The sequence below is a fragment of the Eurosta solidaginis genome, chromosome 1, assembly GCF_040869045.1.
Source record: "Eurosta solidaginis isolate ZX-2024a chromosome 1, ASM4086904v1, whole genome shotgun sequence".
NCBI classification, from domain to species: domain Eukaryota; kingdom Metazoa; phylum Arthropoda; class Insecta; order Diptera; family Tephritidae; genus Eurosta; species Eurosta solidaginis.
Window position 1 is genome coordinate 60,095,437 of NC_090319.1, and position 15,006 is coordinate 60,110,442.

At 37.5% G+C, this 15,006-nt stretch overlaps 1 protein-coding gene across 1 annotated transcript in view; it reads left to right on the forward strand.

Moving 5' to 3' along the window:
* The window catches only part of NKCC (sodium potassium chloride cotransporter), an 87,621-nt gene that overhangs the window by 16,320 nt on the left and 56,295 nt on the right, over positions 1-15,006 (forward strand). The window contains exon 2 of the mRNA XM_067792014.1: positions 10,053-10,146. Coding sequence (XP_067648115.1) covers positions 10,053-10,146 — 94 coding nt within the window. The remainder of the gene's footprint in view (positions 1-10,052; positions 10,147-15,006) is intronic.

The following is a 15,006-nucleotide window of genomic DNA, read 5'->3' on the forward strand; positions in this document are numbered from 1 at the left end:
CATTTTTGAGGGATAACATCGTCTGCCAACGAATCGGGCGAATGCTGCGCGAAAGGCTTCGGTGGTAAGGTCCGAGCATAGCTCGAGGTGTACTGCCTTTGTGGAAAAACAGACGAATACAGCCACGTACCCTTTTATGATAGTGGTCGACCTCAGAACCGATGCTTTTATTTGGAATTGACCTGCAAAGTCTACTCCTGTTGTGGAAAAGGGGAGTGAGAAATTGCAGCGCTCAGGTGGTAGAGCTGCCATTATTTGCGTGCGCGTTTTCTGTTTGAAAAGCGTGCACTATTTGCATTGAAAAATGCATTTCTTTATAAGAGGCTTTAGTTTTGGTACGTAGTACTCTTGCCTCGCCATTTGGATCATTAACCGCATTTCTGCATGAAGAAGCAGGCGGTGTAAAAACTCCAGATACAACTGGAAGAGCCTTAAATCCGGAGGAAGGATTACTGGATGCTTCTCATTGTATTGCATTATAGAATGTTCCAATCTTCCACCGATACGTAGGAGTCCGTATCCATCCAGAAATGGGTCAAGAGCCAGAAGGGAACTCTTTTTGTTTATTGGCATATTGTTTTGTAAGGCGCTCTTTTCCGCCCCGAAATGGCGAGATTGTGCCATTGCCACAAGCCGCGTTTTCACATGTTGCAACTCTTTGTACGTCAGATGGGGATTATGTGTTGTTGCCACCGATTTGGATTTGTTGCAGGCATTGTTCGCAAAGCGGAACACGTATGCAATCACACGGAGAGCTCGAGAGTATGAGGAGAAACGTTGAAGAATATCGTCCTCTTCCTCGAGTGCGTGATATGCTTCGACCTTGCGCTTCTCGGGTGGAGAAGCGCTACCTGCTTTCGGCTTTGGCCATGCCGAAATGTGGCAAGAAAGCCATTGTGGTCCGTGCCACCAAAGTGAAGAGCCTATAAAATCATGCGGCTTGCAACCACGTGTGCCAAGATCAACAGGGTTGTCTTCAATCTGACGACAGCCAGCAGCTTTTCAAGCCTTTTATTATTTTTTTCATGAAAAAAAAAAAAACAGAAAAAACATTTCATACATCTGGTAAAAATTTAAAAGTAATGTTTACTTCAATCTAATAAAAAGTAAATAAAATAATTTACAGATGCAATCTGTGTTTTATGAAAATTTTTTAAAGTGACCAATCTTGTACTACTACTACTACAATTACTTCAGTGCTTGCAACAGTATATCTACGTAATTAAAAATTAGTATGTTTGAGACAATAGCCGTGGTCTTAAACGGTTTTATTTAGCTTGACTTGACTGGCTGGCTGGCACAAATTTTGTAATGGAAATTTAAGTAACTTCCCGATAAGCTACAAGCTTGAAACTTGGAAAATAGTTCAGAACCCGATGACAATGTAATAATAAGAAAAAAATCGCCGCTAGGTGGCGCAAGGATCGAGATATTCAAAAAATCGTATTTTTAGTCCGATTTGGCTCATATTTGGAACACATAATAATAAGAGAAGCTCGGCCTAAAATCTCTTCGGAGGTTATCGCGCCTTACATTTATTTATTTTAATACATGCATGAATAGAAAGCGACCTATGAAAAAATCGCCGCTAGGTGGCGCAAGGATCGATATATTAAAAAAAAATCTTATTCGAGGTCCAATTTGGCTCATATTTGGAACACATAATACATACATGAATAGAAAGCGACCTATGAATATGGCTCATATTTGGAACACATAATACATACATGAGTAGAACGCGACCTATGAATATGGCGCCAAATAAAAGTGTTGGGCGCGTGAAATTTCTAAAAATGTGAGGCGTAGCATAACTTTATTAAGGTTCAATTGGCCTAACTTATGACTACCAATAGAAATTTGACGCGTCCAACGCTTTTATTTAATTGTCTGATGCCACAGATTGGTGAGGAGTGTGATGACTAGTACCTAGGACCTACCTAATTATTTTCTAGCTTTTAGTATTATTATTACTTCATGTAAGTATTGTTTTCAATAAAACCGTTTAACTTAAAATTTTTTTAACAATTTTTGTTGTTATATCGGCCTACTGATTTGTAAGATCGCGGGTTCGAATCGAGCTCAAGGCCTAACAATAATTATTTTATCATTATTATTGTTATGATAAATTGTTTCTTAATTGAAAAAATTATTACATTAAAATAGAAGAAAGAAAACATTTAGACAATTGCCAAAGCTCGTTGTATAGATCCATTTCGTAAACTGCTAAATTCCTTCATCGGCAACGTTTAGGCGCCGCTGCTATAACCATTCAGCCATCACAGTGGTTTTTTGTTTGTCTTCATTAATCCTACGTTGCCGATGAAGGAATTTAGCAGTTCCCGAAATGGATCTTCTATTCTAATTAAATAATTTTTTCAATTAAGAAAAAATGTATCATAACAATAATAATGATAAAATAATTATTGTTAGGTCTTGAGCTCGATTCGAACCCGCGATCTTAAAATGTATTTTTAATTATTTTAATTTATACAAGCGTATACATTTACGTTTGCGCGTAAAAAAACGCTTACCCTCGCTTAGATAATGTTTAGGAGATCCATCTAGCGACTGTGGTTAAATAACTAGCTACAGAACAGGGTGTACCTAAAATCGGAGACACAAACCTCTGGTGGCCATAATGTATAACATATAGCTAAATCAGTTGGGATGAATAGTGAACACGCACCAATTTAAAAGGCGATACATAGAATTAGTGTAGAGGTGAAACATAGACACATATTTCAGTTACATCTGAGTATAATGCGTATTGAAATTTAGTAGTACAAATTTTATGCGCAGCAATTTCAGAGGTGTATTTAAGTTTGACGCTTAGCAGTACATATAAAGTTTAAGCGTAAACGTCTATAGATGTAAAGAAAAAACACAGCTAATATATCGTTAGATTAATTCACAATGGCCCTGACCAACAGATTTTTTGAAACTGCGTTTTTCGCAGATTTTGGTATCATATATTTATTTATTACGGAAGATTAATGTGGTGAAATACCGCAGGCTCGAAAATTATTTTTTTGGGTATGCGTAGCGGAACTCTTTTTCCTGACCACAAATCCTATCGAAAAATCGATGGCGCGATATCGGTTAACTTTCGTTCATACAAATCGACCCACCCTAATGTATATATTTGCTCTTATTTAAAATTGTCTATACTTTTATCTAGTATTCGTATGTTAAATGTTTTATGCGTACTTCTTTAAAAAAAAAAATAAAACATTTTTTCCTTAAAATTCGATGACATATTTTATTGGTGTCTAAAATTTGTCGCATCCGTACTGTCTTTCATAGGTTGATTTATATATTGATCGGTAACTTAATTTCTGTTTAGTCTACCAACAAAACTTATACATGCGTCGTCAGAGAGAAGTCATTTTTTTCCATTCAGCAGTGTAATGGATTTTATTTATTTGGTATTACGTTCTTCATAGTACTTCCTCCACTAAAAATTCGAAAAAAAACATGGAAAGACTCATAAATGGATTTTTCCCAAACGCGTTTTTATACTCTTCAGTTTGTTCCCAAAATTCAAAGGTGTAACCTATGTTATCCCATTAGATACAATTTGTGATGATTTGAGTTCGTCGTCATTGAATAGATCTAAATACGAGCTTAGAAAACCAAATATATGTTTTTGAAGTCAAAAATTCATTTTCGCTCGAAAATAATTTCGAAGCCGATCGAATCGAATGGCAAACACCCGGAACGAAACTGATATTAGTGATACTAGCCTAATCTTATTCTTCTCTCTCTTATTTTCTTAAGACCCTCAAACTTTTAGCATCCAGCTCAAATCGATTCAATGTTCTTAAAATTAAATCAGCACCAAACTGGTTTTAGCAAAAGCTAAAAAGAGTTAAAAATTCACGAAAAAACTTAAAGCTAAATAGCAATTTTTAAGCTAAACGGAGGAAAAAAAGCTACATAAATCTAGCTTGAAACAAGTAGAGGTGTCTAAGTTCGGGAGTAGCCAAACATTATATACTCAGCGTGAGATTCAATTGTACATTTCATTTCAGATAAATTAATTATCTACATAAAACGTGGAACCGCCCGTTTAAAAAAATGTCTCCCCATTTCTCTTACAATAAAATTTGATTAGTAAAAAATCATTGATTCAAAACTATTTTTTGCTACGATCCCGTCCATTTTTACTAGAAATATTTTCTACTATAGGGAAAATTTTTGTACCCACTTTTATTACGATCCGTTAATTTTTTTCGAGTTATGGCTCCCGAAACATATAAAATTGCTTAGTCATAAAAGGGGCGGTGCCACGCCCATTTTTTGAAATTTGATGTTTTTCCTATTTATTGTTATAAACCCACTTGGGAAATAGAACACCATTGATATAAAGCTCTTTTTTGCAAAGATATAGCTTATTTTATTCATCCACGATCCTTTTAAAAATCTTGTATATAAAAGTGGGCGCGGTCCTTAACCGATTTCGTTAATTTTTCTTCAAAGCATTCCTTATAGTAGAGGCAAACTCTCTGCAGAATTTTGTTACGATAGGTTCAACGGTTTTTGATTTATGATTAATAATACTTGTAATTGATTTTTTCACAAGTGGACGGTGCCACGCCCATTTTAAAAAAATATTTCAAATTTTTATCAAGAGTCTCAATATCAGTCCACACGTCAAATTTCTACATCCTAAGTGTATTTTTTACTAAATAATCAGGTTTTTGTGTTTTCCAAAATGTTTATATATAAAAAGTGCGCGTGGTTATCATCCCATTTCGCTCATTTTCAATATCAGTCTATTCTAGGTCCAGATAAGCTCATGTACCAAATTCGGTGAAGATATCTCAATATTTACTCAAGTTATCGTGTTAACGGACAGACGGACGGACATGGCTCAATCAAATGTTTTTTCGTCACTGATGATTTTGATATATGGAAGTCTATATCTATCTCGATTCCTTTATACCTGTACAACTAACCGTTATCCAATCAAAGTTAATATACTCTGTGTGCAAAGCACGCTGAGTATAAACAGCTAAAATGGCTACACTGACAATTACAAAGGCATTAAGCTAAATTGTCAATCTGTTCCAAGCTTTTTGAAAAGGTAGTTAAAGAAAATTCATCATTCGCTGGGCTTTCACTCAAGCTTTCTGCCGTGGCTGGTGTTTTACCTGGAAAATAGAAACTCTTTTGTCGAAATTGAGAAAAAAGTCTTATGAATTCTCAGTAACCTCGGGTGTACCACAAAGTAGCATCCTTGTTCCTATTTTGTTCTTAATGTTTATTAAGGATTTTGGCTCATGCTTAAAAAATTCGAAAGAATTCAGCGCAAATTCATACGATTTGCTCTTCAACCTTTACACTTTGTTAATCCCCTGCTACCCTACGTAATGTTTATTTTTAACATAATATCCGTGTCATTGATTGTTCAGAACTACTCGAGCAGTTGACTTTCAATGTCCCTAACAGAACTCTCCGCTTTCGCAGTTCATTCCGTTTTGCACCTCTTCTAAGAGGACTTGTAGAATTTAATCGCCTATCAGAAGCCTTGATCTGGACTTTGCCATGCTAAGGCCTCTATTTAAGGCGCGCATTAAGTCTTATTACTTATTTCAGTGAATCTTATTTTAAAATTGTTAAACTAGTACTAAGTTAACCTGTAAACTAGTCAGTAAAGTTGCTACCATTTGACTTAATAGAGATATAAAAAAATATGAAATTTAATTGGAAAATTTGTAGTATAATTTTCATAACCGCAATTTTTGTAATTATGACTTTTTAGCATGTTTGGCTATTTTCCTACACGTTTTCCGAACCAGTTTGTCAGCAGTCAGAACAATTTATATGTAAACTAGTATGCTTTCCGATTATTTTGATGTTTCACTGCAGGGTACAACTGAAAACGTACATACATACATGCATACATACATACATAATAAAAATATTGCTAACAACAATTAAATGATCTATTTCTTTCAATATATCCGCTAAAACTTTTCTAACTCATCTTAATTGGAATTTGACTAAAAACATTTGGTCAATACAACAAAAACTTTGGCAATATATGATGATTTTTTTTTTATATAATATTTGCCTTTGACTTACATATATGTATGCAAAATAAAATAAAATAAAAACAAGTAAGGAAGGCTAAGTTCGGGTGTAACCGAACATTACATCCTCAGCTGAGCGCTTTAGAGACAAAATAAGGGAAAAGCACCATGTAGGAAAATGAACCTAGGGTAACCCTTGAATGTGTTTGTATGACATGGGTATCAAATGCAAGGTATTAATGAGGGTCTTAAAAGTGAGTGGCCCTTAGTTGTATATGTGAAGGCGTTTTCGAGATATCGACCAAAATGTGGATCAGGGTGACCCAGAACATCATCTGTCGGGTATCGGTAATTTATTTATATATGTAGTACCAGGAACAGTATTCCTGTCAAGATTCCAAGGGCTTTTTATTTCGCCCTGCAGAACTTTTCCATTTTCCTCTACTTAATATGGTAGGTGTCACACCCATTTTACAAAGTATTTTCCAAAGTTATATTTTGCGTCAAAAAAGCAATCCAATCACCATGTTTCATCCTTTTTTCGTATTTGGTATAGAATTATGTAATTTTTTTTTTTAATTTTTCGAAATTTTCGATATCGAAAAAGTGGGCTTTTGCCCATTTTTAATACCAAGATAAAGAGAGTTCAGATAAGTTCGTGAACTAAGTTTAGTAAAGATATATCGATTTTTTCTCAAGTTATCGTGTTAACAGCCGAGCAGAAGGACAGACGGTCGACTGTGTATAAAAACTGGGCGTGGCTTCAACCGATTTCGCCCACTTTCACAGAAAACAGTTATCGTCATACAAGCTATGCCCCTACCAAATTTCACAAGGATTGGTAAATTTTTGTGCGACTTATGGTATTAAAAATATTCTAGAAAAATTTTATGAAAAAGGGCGGAGCCGCGCCCATTTTGAAATCTTCTTTTATTTTTGAATTTTGTTACACTGGAGTTGAATTTTGACATAATTTACTATGTATATACTGTAAAGATATTCAATTTTTTGTAAACATTTTACTTAAAATTGTTTTTTTAAAGGTGGGCGTGTTCCTCATACGACTTTGCTAATTTTTATTTAGAACATATAGTAAAGGAGTAACGTTGCTACCAAATTTCATCATGATATCTTCAACGACTGCCAAATTACAGCTTTCCAAACTTTTAAATTACCTTCTTTTAAAAGTGGGCGGTGCCACGCCCACTGTGCAAAATTTTACTAATTTTCTATTCTGCGTCATTAGGTCAACCCACCTACCAAGCTTCATTGCTTTATCCGTCTTTGGTAATGAATTATCACACTTTTACGGTTTTTAGAAATTTTCAATATCGACAAAGTGGGCGTGGTTATAGTCCGATTTCGTTAATTTTAATTAGCGATCGGGGAGGAGTGCCCAGGAACTTACGTACCAAATTTCATTAAGATACCTCAAAATTTACTCAAGTTATCGTGTTAACGGACAGACGGACGGATGGACGGACATGGCTAAAGGAATTTTTTTTTTCGCCCAGATCATTTTGATATATAGAAGTCTATATCTATCTCGATTAGTTTATGCCGTTACAGGGTATCATTATGCGAATAAAATTAATATACTCTGTGAGCTCTGCTCAGCTGAGTATAAAAAGGTGCTATTACTTTGAGGATGAAATCCAAAACATGCCATTAGTCCGTAATGTGTTCAATATTAGTCGTTTTAGATGATACATAGTTTGGTTAGGTTGAACGGTCAGATCAATGAAGACCTCAGATAGATTAATGTGTCTATACTCTTACCAGATTTGTTTGAAAACCTCGAATTATTCACCTGGACTTATGTTATACAATAACTTCGTTCTCTTGGCAAATACTAGAAGTTATTTAGGACCTAGCTTAATTTCTGCTTCTATATTTGGCAAAACTGCTCCCCTACTGGCTGGAGCCTTGACATAGCGAGCGCAAGACACGAACAGAGAACGTGCTCAATCGTTTCTTCCTGCAGCTCGCACTTCCTACACCTGCTCTTGATGACGAGGCCTAGCTTATAAGCATGTGACACCAGAAAGCAGTGTCCAGTTTGTATGCCCATGGTGAGCCTTAAGTCTGTTCTCTTTAGAGATTAGAACAACTTTGTTAATCCAACGTCGCATAATTTGCAAATGATCTAAAAAAAATTGCAGCGCGCATTTCTTTTCGCGCCCTTCCTGCTTGATTGATCATATGCAACTACGGTCTCCTTTTGATTTCTCCCAAGCATGTTGGAACGATTACCGCCGATTCATAGAGTGCTGCACTCTTCTTTGCTAACTTATCAGCCTTTGCGTTAACTTCTATCACTTTATGACCAGGAACACAGCATAGAGAATAAATGTATGGTCCGGCCTGATCAAATTCTCTCCAATGCTTCTTCGGATTCCAGAACACTTGATGAAGTACTGTTTGAGATAATTGTCTTGATCGTCGCCAGATATATTGATATATATTGTAACGAATTTAGGGGAATTCCGCATATTCCAAACCTTCTGCTAACGTTCGAATCGCTAAGCTGTTGAATAAATATCTCCAATTTTCAATAATGCAAAATGGTCGTTATTAGTCTACTTTGAGAGTACTTCACAATAACTCCTATACCCCACAACCAATAGCGTGCTTAAATCAAAACTGATTAGTCATGCCTCAGCTTGCTATGCTTTTATACTCTGCGCTGCTTCATTCCGTATCTCTCCGTTGCCTTACATTATGTGAGTAAAAGATGATTGATTTGATGTACACAAGAGAGGCAAATTGCTTTATTGTTGTTGTGTCTTTATTTAATAACCTTAGGGATATGAGTATCAATTAGTGATGCTAATAACCGTCACAATATTGAAGCGATTGCAGCTTAAGCACGCTTTCTTCACAGTTTTTGCTGCTTCCACCACACCTACAATTTCCCACTGAAATACAGTGTAGGAATTTGGAACCATCGGTATATACGTGTATAATATTTTCTGCCATTTCCGCACCCTTGCGCCTACCCTCCGGCTCCATTGTGGCCCCAAGATCTCTTTCGTAGCTTAGGCACGGAACCATGTAGTTTGTTTGCCTTTATTCATGAGTTTTCGCTTTACAGCCTAGGCGACTTTAGCTGTTGCTTATAAGGTTTCTCCCGACATTCATTAGCAAGAACTGTCGCCAATTTAAAGCAGGAGACCAAAACTTATACTAACAATTTTTCCAACACAGTGAAGGGTTCCCGACTGTTCACAGACGTCGATATGAATACTATCTCTGTTGCAGTTTTTTTTCCAGGGGCTTAAAGACAGTGTAGGGCTTCAACCAGCACTAAAACTCCCGACGTACCCAGCTTCATTTATTTGATTTTTTCTTTGCTTCTTCTAGGGGTTGGATAGGCCGTATTCCAATCCGTGTGTTAGATCTCTTTATGTTGCCTGCTCACCGCCACCGCATCGCAGCCTTTTAGCGACTTCATTGTATCTGCGATGGCGTCGCATGCCCCGGTCCATTGTTTACAACTTTCAGCCATAAGCCGCACGAATGTCTCGCAAGGGTAATGTTACTCAAATGTGCTACAAAGCCTTCATCTATAGCTCTGCAACCTGAAGAGGAAGCGAATGTTTCAAGACGAGAATACACCGATATGTCCATAGACCCCTTGGCGAATAATTCCATGTTATCTGATAGTTTCCTTCATAGAAATCGTCGCCGTGTCATTTGCCAGTATATCGATCGTATACATTCCCGCTATTACTAATGCTGATGCGTCAGAAAACATTTTAAAATGTCCACACCTCGGAGGTGTGATGCCGTCTTTGGCTGTGTCCTTCGATGATATATCATATGCGGAAGCTAATAATTTTTACCCTACTGGACTTCGTGAGCCGCAATTCTCCACTGTTTCGAAATTGATTGCTAAAGCCGATAGTTGAGCAAATAATGTTGTATTGCAACAGAACTTAGTACCTATTTTTTAAATTTTTTTTTGTAATGAAATAATAAATAAATAATCAAAATCGCATTAATGTTCTTTTACAGGGAAGCGTTGCCGAGATTAGATAATTACAGAATATCAAAGAGAAATATGAAGCGGCCTTCAATTGGAGAACTACATGGCGAGTTACAAGAGCAGGTAAGTTAAATAATAAAAAAAAAACTATATATTAAATATTGTGGCGAATGTTGACATCACTTGGCTGTTAGTAAATAATCACGCAACAACAAAAACATGAAGCAGCCACACTTTTGTACAGGAATACATCAGTCATCATTTACACACATACATACATGGCAACGATGATATATCTCACACACACACATGTAATCATCAGCCGAAGTAGTTACTCACACATACACCCGCATATGGCTATAAGAAAAACATAAACTACAAATATACATGTATATAGATGGTAGCCCAGCAGGGAATACAAAAGTTCTAGAAGATGAAATGCCTAGACCTTTGGAGAAATATACGAAAGAAGCAACGTAGAGTATAAAAGCAGCGCAAGCTGAATAATCAGCAATCAGTTTTGATTTAAACACGCTATTGGTTGTGAAGTATAGTTATGAAGTACTACTCACAAAGTAATCTAAATAAAGACCAGTTTGCAATACTGAATATTGAATAGTGATTTATTCAACAGTTTAGCAATTCGAACGTTAGCAGAAGTGCATAAAAATCAGAATTCCCTAAATTCGTTACAATATGTATACAATGCTTCTTTATAACTAAATCAGAAATAGCAATAATTTTTAAGATCACTAACTAAAAACAAAGAAAGTCCCAAGTAGGAAAAAATGTAAAGTTTTTGTACTCTATATCAGTGCAGAGTGCTGTGGTGAAAATCCACGTCGTGCTCCCTCTCTCATTAGGTATTTACAGCGATTTTGAAAGCCTGTCCTATACTATGGAGTCATTGTTTGGCGGAATGTTTAGCATAAAGGGAGCCCTGGAAAAAACTACGGTTGTGCACATTCCACCCCTACACATGGTGGCGAAACCGCAATAAGACTCAATGCCTGGGGTCAGCTTGAGCGCGGCCATAGTAATAAAATGTAGGCAAATACTGGGCGAACTGACTACCTGCACTTCCAAGTGAATCTTAAAGCGAAAGCAGATATAAAGGCTTGGCACGTGTACACCACCGATGGCTCCAATTTTGTACCATTTTACTTATGTGTTTCTTATGAGAATCGAAAAGTTCAGAAAATTTTACTAGGAGACACCAATTTTGAGATGTATGGTATAAAAAATTTAGATATCTAGTAAACGATCAAATTAACAATTTTCGATCACCCTGTAAAGTGACGGAACTACTTAAGCTGTTTGTGCCAATTAGGTCTGGTAATCCTCAAGATGTTAGGCGGGCATTATTCACTCAAATGATTGTCAATTACATTTCACTTAATTTTAATCAATTAATAATTTTGTGTTTGTTTTTTTTTTTTGTTTCTTTGTGTGCTTGTTTTTTGTTTACATATGAATATATTGTATTAACAAGTATATACATTAGGTTGGGTCGATTTGGTCGATATGGACGGGAGTTAACCGATATCGCGCCATCTATTTTTCGATACGATTTGGCTCAGGAAAAAATTTCCACTACGCATACCCAAAAAAATAATTTTCGAGCCAGCGAAATTGCATTTATTTGACTTTTTTCGACTTTGATTTTTAAGGTTTTTTTCGTGACCTACACATGCAACCAGTCCTCCCGTAACGCACCACATACACACCCCTCCGCTTCCCTCAAGTTCTTCTTAAGGAAGAATGCATTAAGAGGACCATGAATTGTTAACAGAAAACGCAGACTCAGATTAAATCTGAAATCCGGATTTTCTTTTACAAACGAAACGTTCCGGATGTACTGGTACGTCATCCTTCCAGGGGGCTATTGTTCCAAAGCTCCTACCTTTTCCTTCTAACCACAACTTCTAAACAACGCTTATCTTCCAGCAATCCCCCTGCATATTATCGTTGGCGACCCATTCATCCTCTAACAATGGCATGCTTGCCCTCCGTTTCAACCTGAATGAAACAACAAACTGCTTCACTACCAGGACTGTGACAGTGAAATAAGCTTTAGGGCACCATTTGATTTCGGCAGAACATCTACTTCTGCCCAAAAGGATTGACGTGCCATTCAATGTTACTTGTGGCCCATGTGTACCACATTCGATCCCCTGAGTCCTGATTGCCTCTTGACTCTTCGCAGCTACTACCGTTTGGAAGACACCAAAGTGATCTGTAAGCTTGAACTCACGGTTTACATTGAGCTCCTTATAGAAAATACCGCCACCAAATTCTAGCCATTCGTGAATCAGTTAATTGGTCCACCATAAACTTTGTTTCAGTCCTTAGGGAATGAAAGTTATGAGACCCGCACAGGCGTCAATTATCGCCACAGAAAAGTTTCTCCTACCACGAATAAATAATCTTAAGTGACCGAAGTCAAAGAGTCACTAGCTCATTTCACGATGCCCGATCAACGCCCACCAGGTGTGTGTTCAACCAAGAGGAGTTTTTTCCTCAGAGCGCCACTTGTATCAATCAGCGCTGTCCACTGTAAGGACATTAGAGCAGCACCTCATAGGAGGAGTATGAAGCTTATTTACTTACTCGCTTAATTGGCGATTAACCGTTTAAGCGCGTCAGTCGCTTCTTCTCCCTGCCAACTGGCGCCAATTGGTCACACCAAGGGAGTTTATATCATTTTCCACCTTTTCCCCTGCTTCCATAGGCCGGGTTCCGCTGAACGTCATCCTTCATTCGCATAACATGGCCTAGCCAGCGCAGCCGCTGCATTTTAATTCGGCGGACTATGTTGATGTCTACGTAAAGCTCGTACAGCTCACCGTTAAATCTTCTTCGGTACTCGCCATCGCCAACGCGTAGAGGTCCATGAATGTTTCGAAGAACTTTTCTCTCGAACACTCCCAGAGCCGCTTCATCTGATGTTGTATGAAGCTTACTACCATCTTGTAAAGCGAGTGTGCGATCCTTGGCGAGAGACCCCAGCTCACATACAATAGTACAAAGCAACCAAGGCCCTTCTAGCTCTATTTGAGCTTGCAACACAGCTTTCTGCACAGCGTAATTGCATACCAATTGAGAGAGGCCTCAAAGTAGAGATCTTATATCTCCTTGTAAAAAGAACTAATTCCGTTTTGTTAGCGTTGAAAGCTGACTTGCGCGACTTGATCTACGTAATTACCATGTACATATGCCCTACGGAACAACGCCCAGAATTCTCAGAAATGTATCCCTGCACTGCTCTTGCATACTCTTCTCTCGATTACGGTGTCACACCATTACGCTGCTCCATTTTTAATGGACGCAAGTTTGTTAATGAATAAACCCACCTCAATTTCTGTATCAACCAGATATCTATCGATAATCTCAGGCAGATTAGCTCTTCATTCTATGGACGGTGTGAGAGTCTTATAAGTCTCACTACTTCCTCCGTCCATCGTGCAGCCTGTAGGCCGGTAATGTCGCATTTGTATTCACAGCGACACCAACCACCCCGGTAGCTTCACATACATACGCTATTAAGAGTCCGGAAATCGAAATGAATTATTGTCAGGAAGAGGTGTTTTTCCTTTATCTTTAAGCATTGTCCTCACTCATGCCAAAATATGGAAAACAAAGTTATTTCCAGATTTATATCGCCGACCACAACAATAACAATTCTTCAACGACAAGAACAGTGGCACATTTGTAAGTACATACAATTGCGTATCAGACATGTCATCAGTTTGTTAAGTGACTGACAGAACTAGAAAGAACCGGAAAGATAACTCCACGTTGACACTTTGAATTTGAAAACAAAAATTAAATTACAATAACAAAAATCAATAAATACGCAAAAGGTGCAAAGTAAAATTAAATATGACAATCAATTTTGAAGTGTGAATAAAAAAAAAACAAATTTTTTTAAGTTAAACGGTTTCATTGAAAACAATACTTACATGAAGTAATAATAATACTAAAAGCTATAAAATAATTAGGTAGGTCCTAGGTACTAGTCATCACACTCCTCACCAATCTGGAGCGTGATCAGACAATTAAATAAAAGCGTTGGGCGCGTGATTATTTATTGAACCATTACCGATATGTTATCGAAAAGTTATCGATATGTTTTCTAGAAGTTATAGAAGTTTTAGAAACTTGATATCGATAACAAAGGTTATAGATGAGGCATCGGTTTGTCATCAAAAATGTATCGATTTACTATGGAAAAGCTGCCGATTATTTATTTAATAATTATCGGTATGGCATCAAAAAGTTGTCGATATGTTTTCAAGATTTCAAAAAATTATCGATTTGTTATCGAAAAATTATCAATTTACTATTGAAAAACTATCTATTCAATATCGATATGTGAGCAAACACTTACAAACTGAATAAAAAGGTGGGCAGCGGGGTTTTTACACCTCAACTAGGGTGTAATCTAGCCTTTAGCCTACCCTATCATTGCAGCGTCTTCCAGGCCGAGGTGGCTGCTATAAATGAGGCCGTTGATCACCTGAGGAATGCTGGTCACAGCTATAATAAAATTTTTATTTACTCTGACAGCCAGGCACATGTAAGTCCAGGACAGTGGAGAAGTGCCGCAAATCTCTTAACGAGATCGCTGAGCAAACTTACCTCAGTCTGGTTCTGGGTGCCTGGACACTCGGAAATACCGGGCAATGAGATGGCTGACGAACTTGCAAGAGGGGGCACATCCGTTCCGCTTTCGTCGTCGTGGAAGGGATTGAACATGCCGCTCGCTACCTGTAAGCTCAATTTGAATGGAATTTTTCTTAGGGAAGCGGGTGTGAGATGGAGCGATCTCGTATCCTGCTACCACACCAACCTCGTGTCCTGAATGGGATGCGGGACGTGCAAGGAGTCTCCTTCTTCTTAGAAGGGGGGACATATCTATGGTGGCTGGACTTATAACTGGCCACATAGCAATCGGGAAACATGTACAATGGCTGGGTGCTC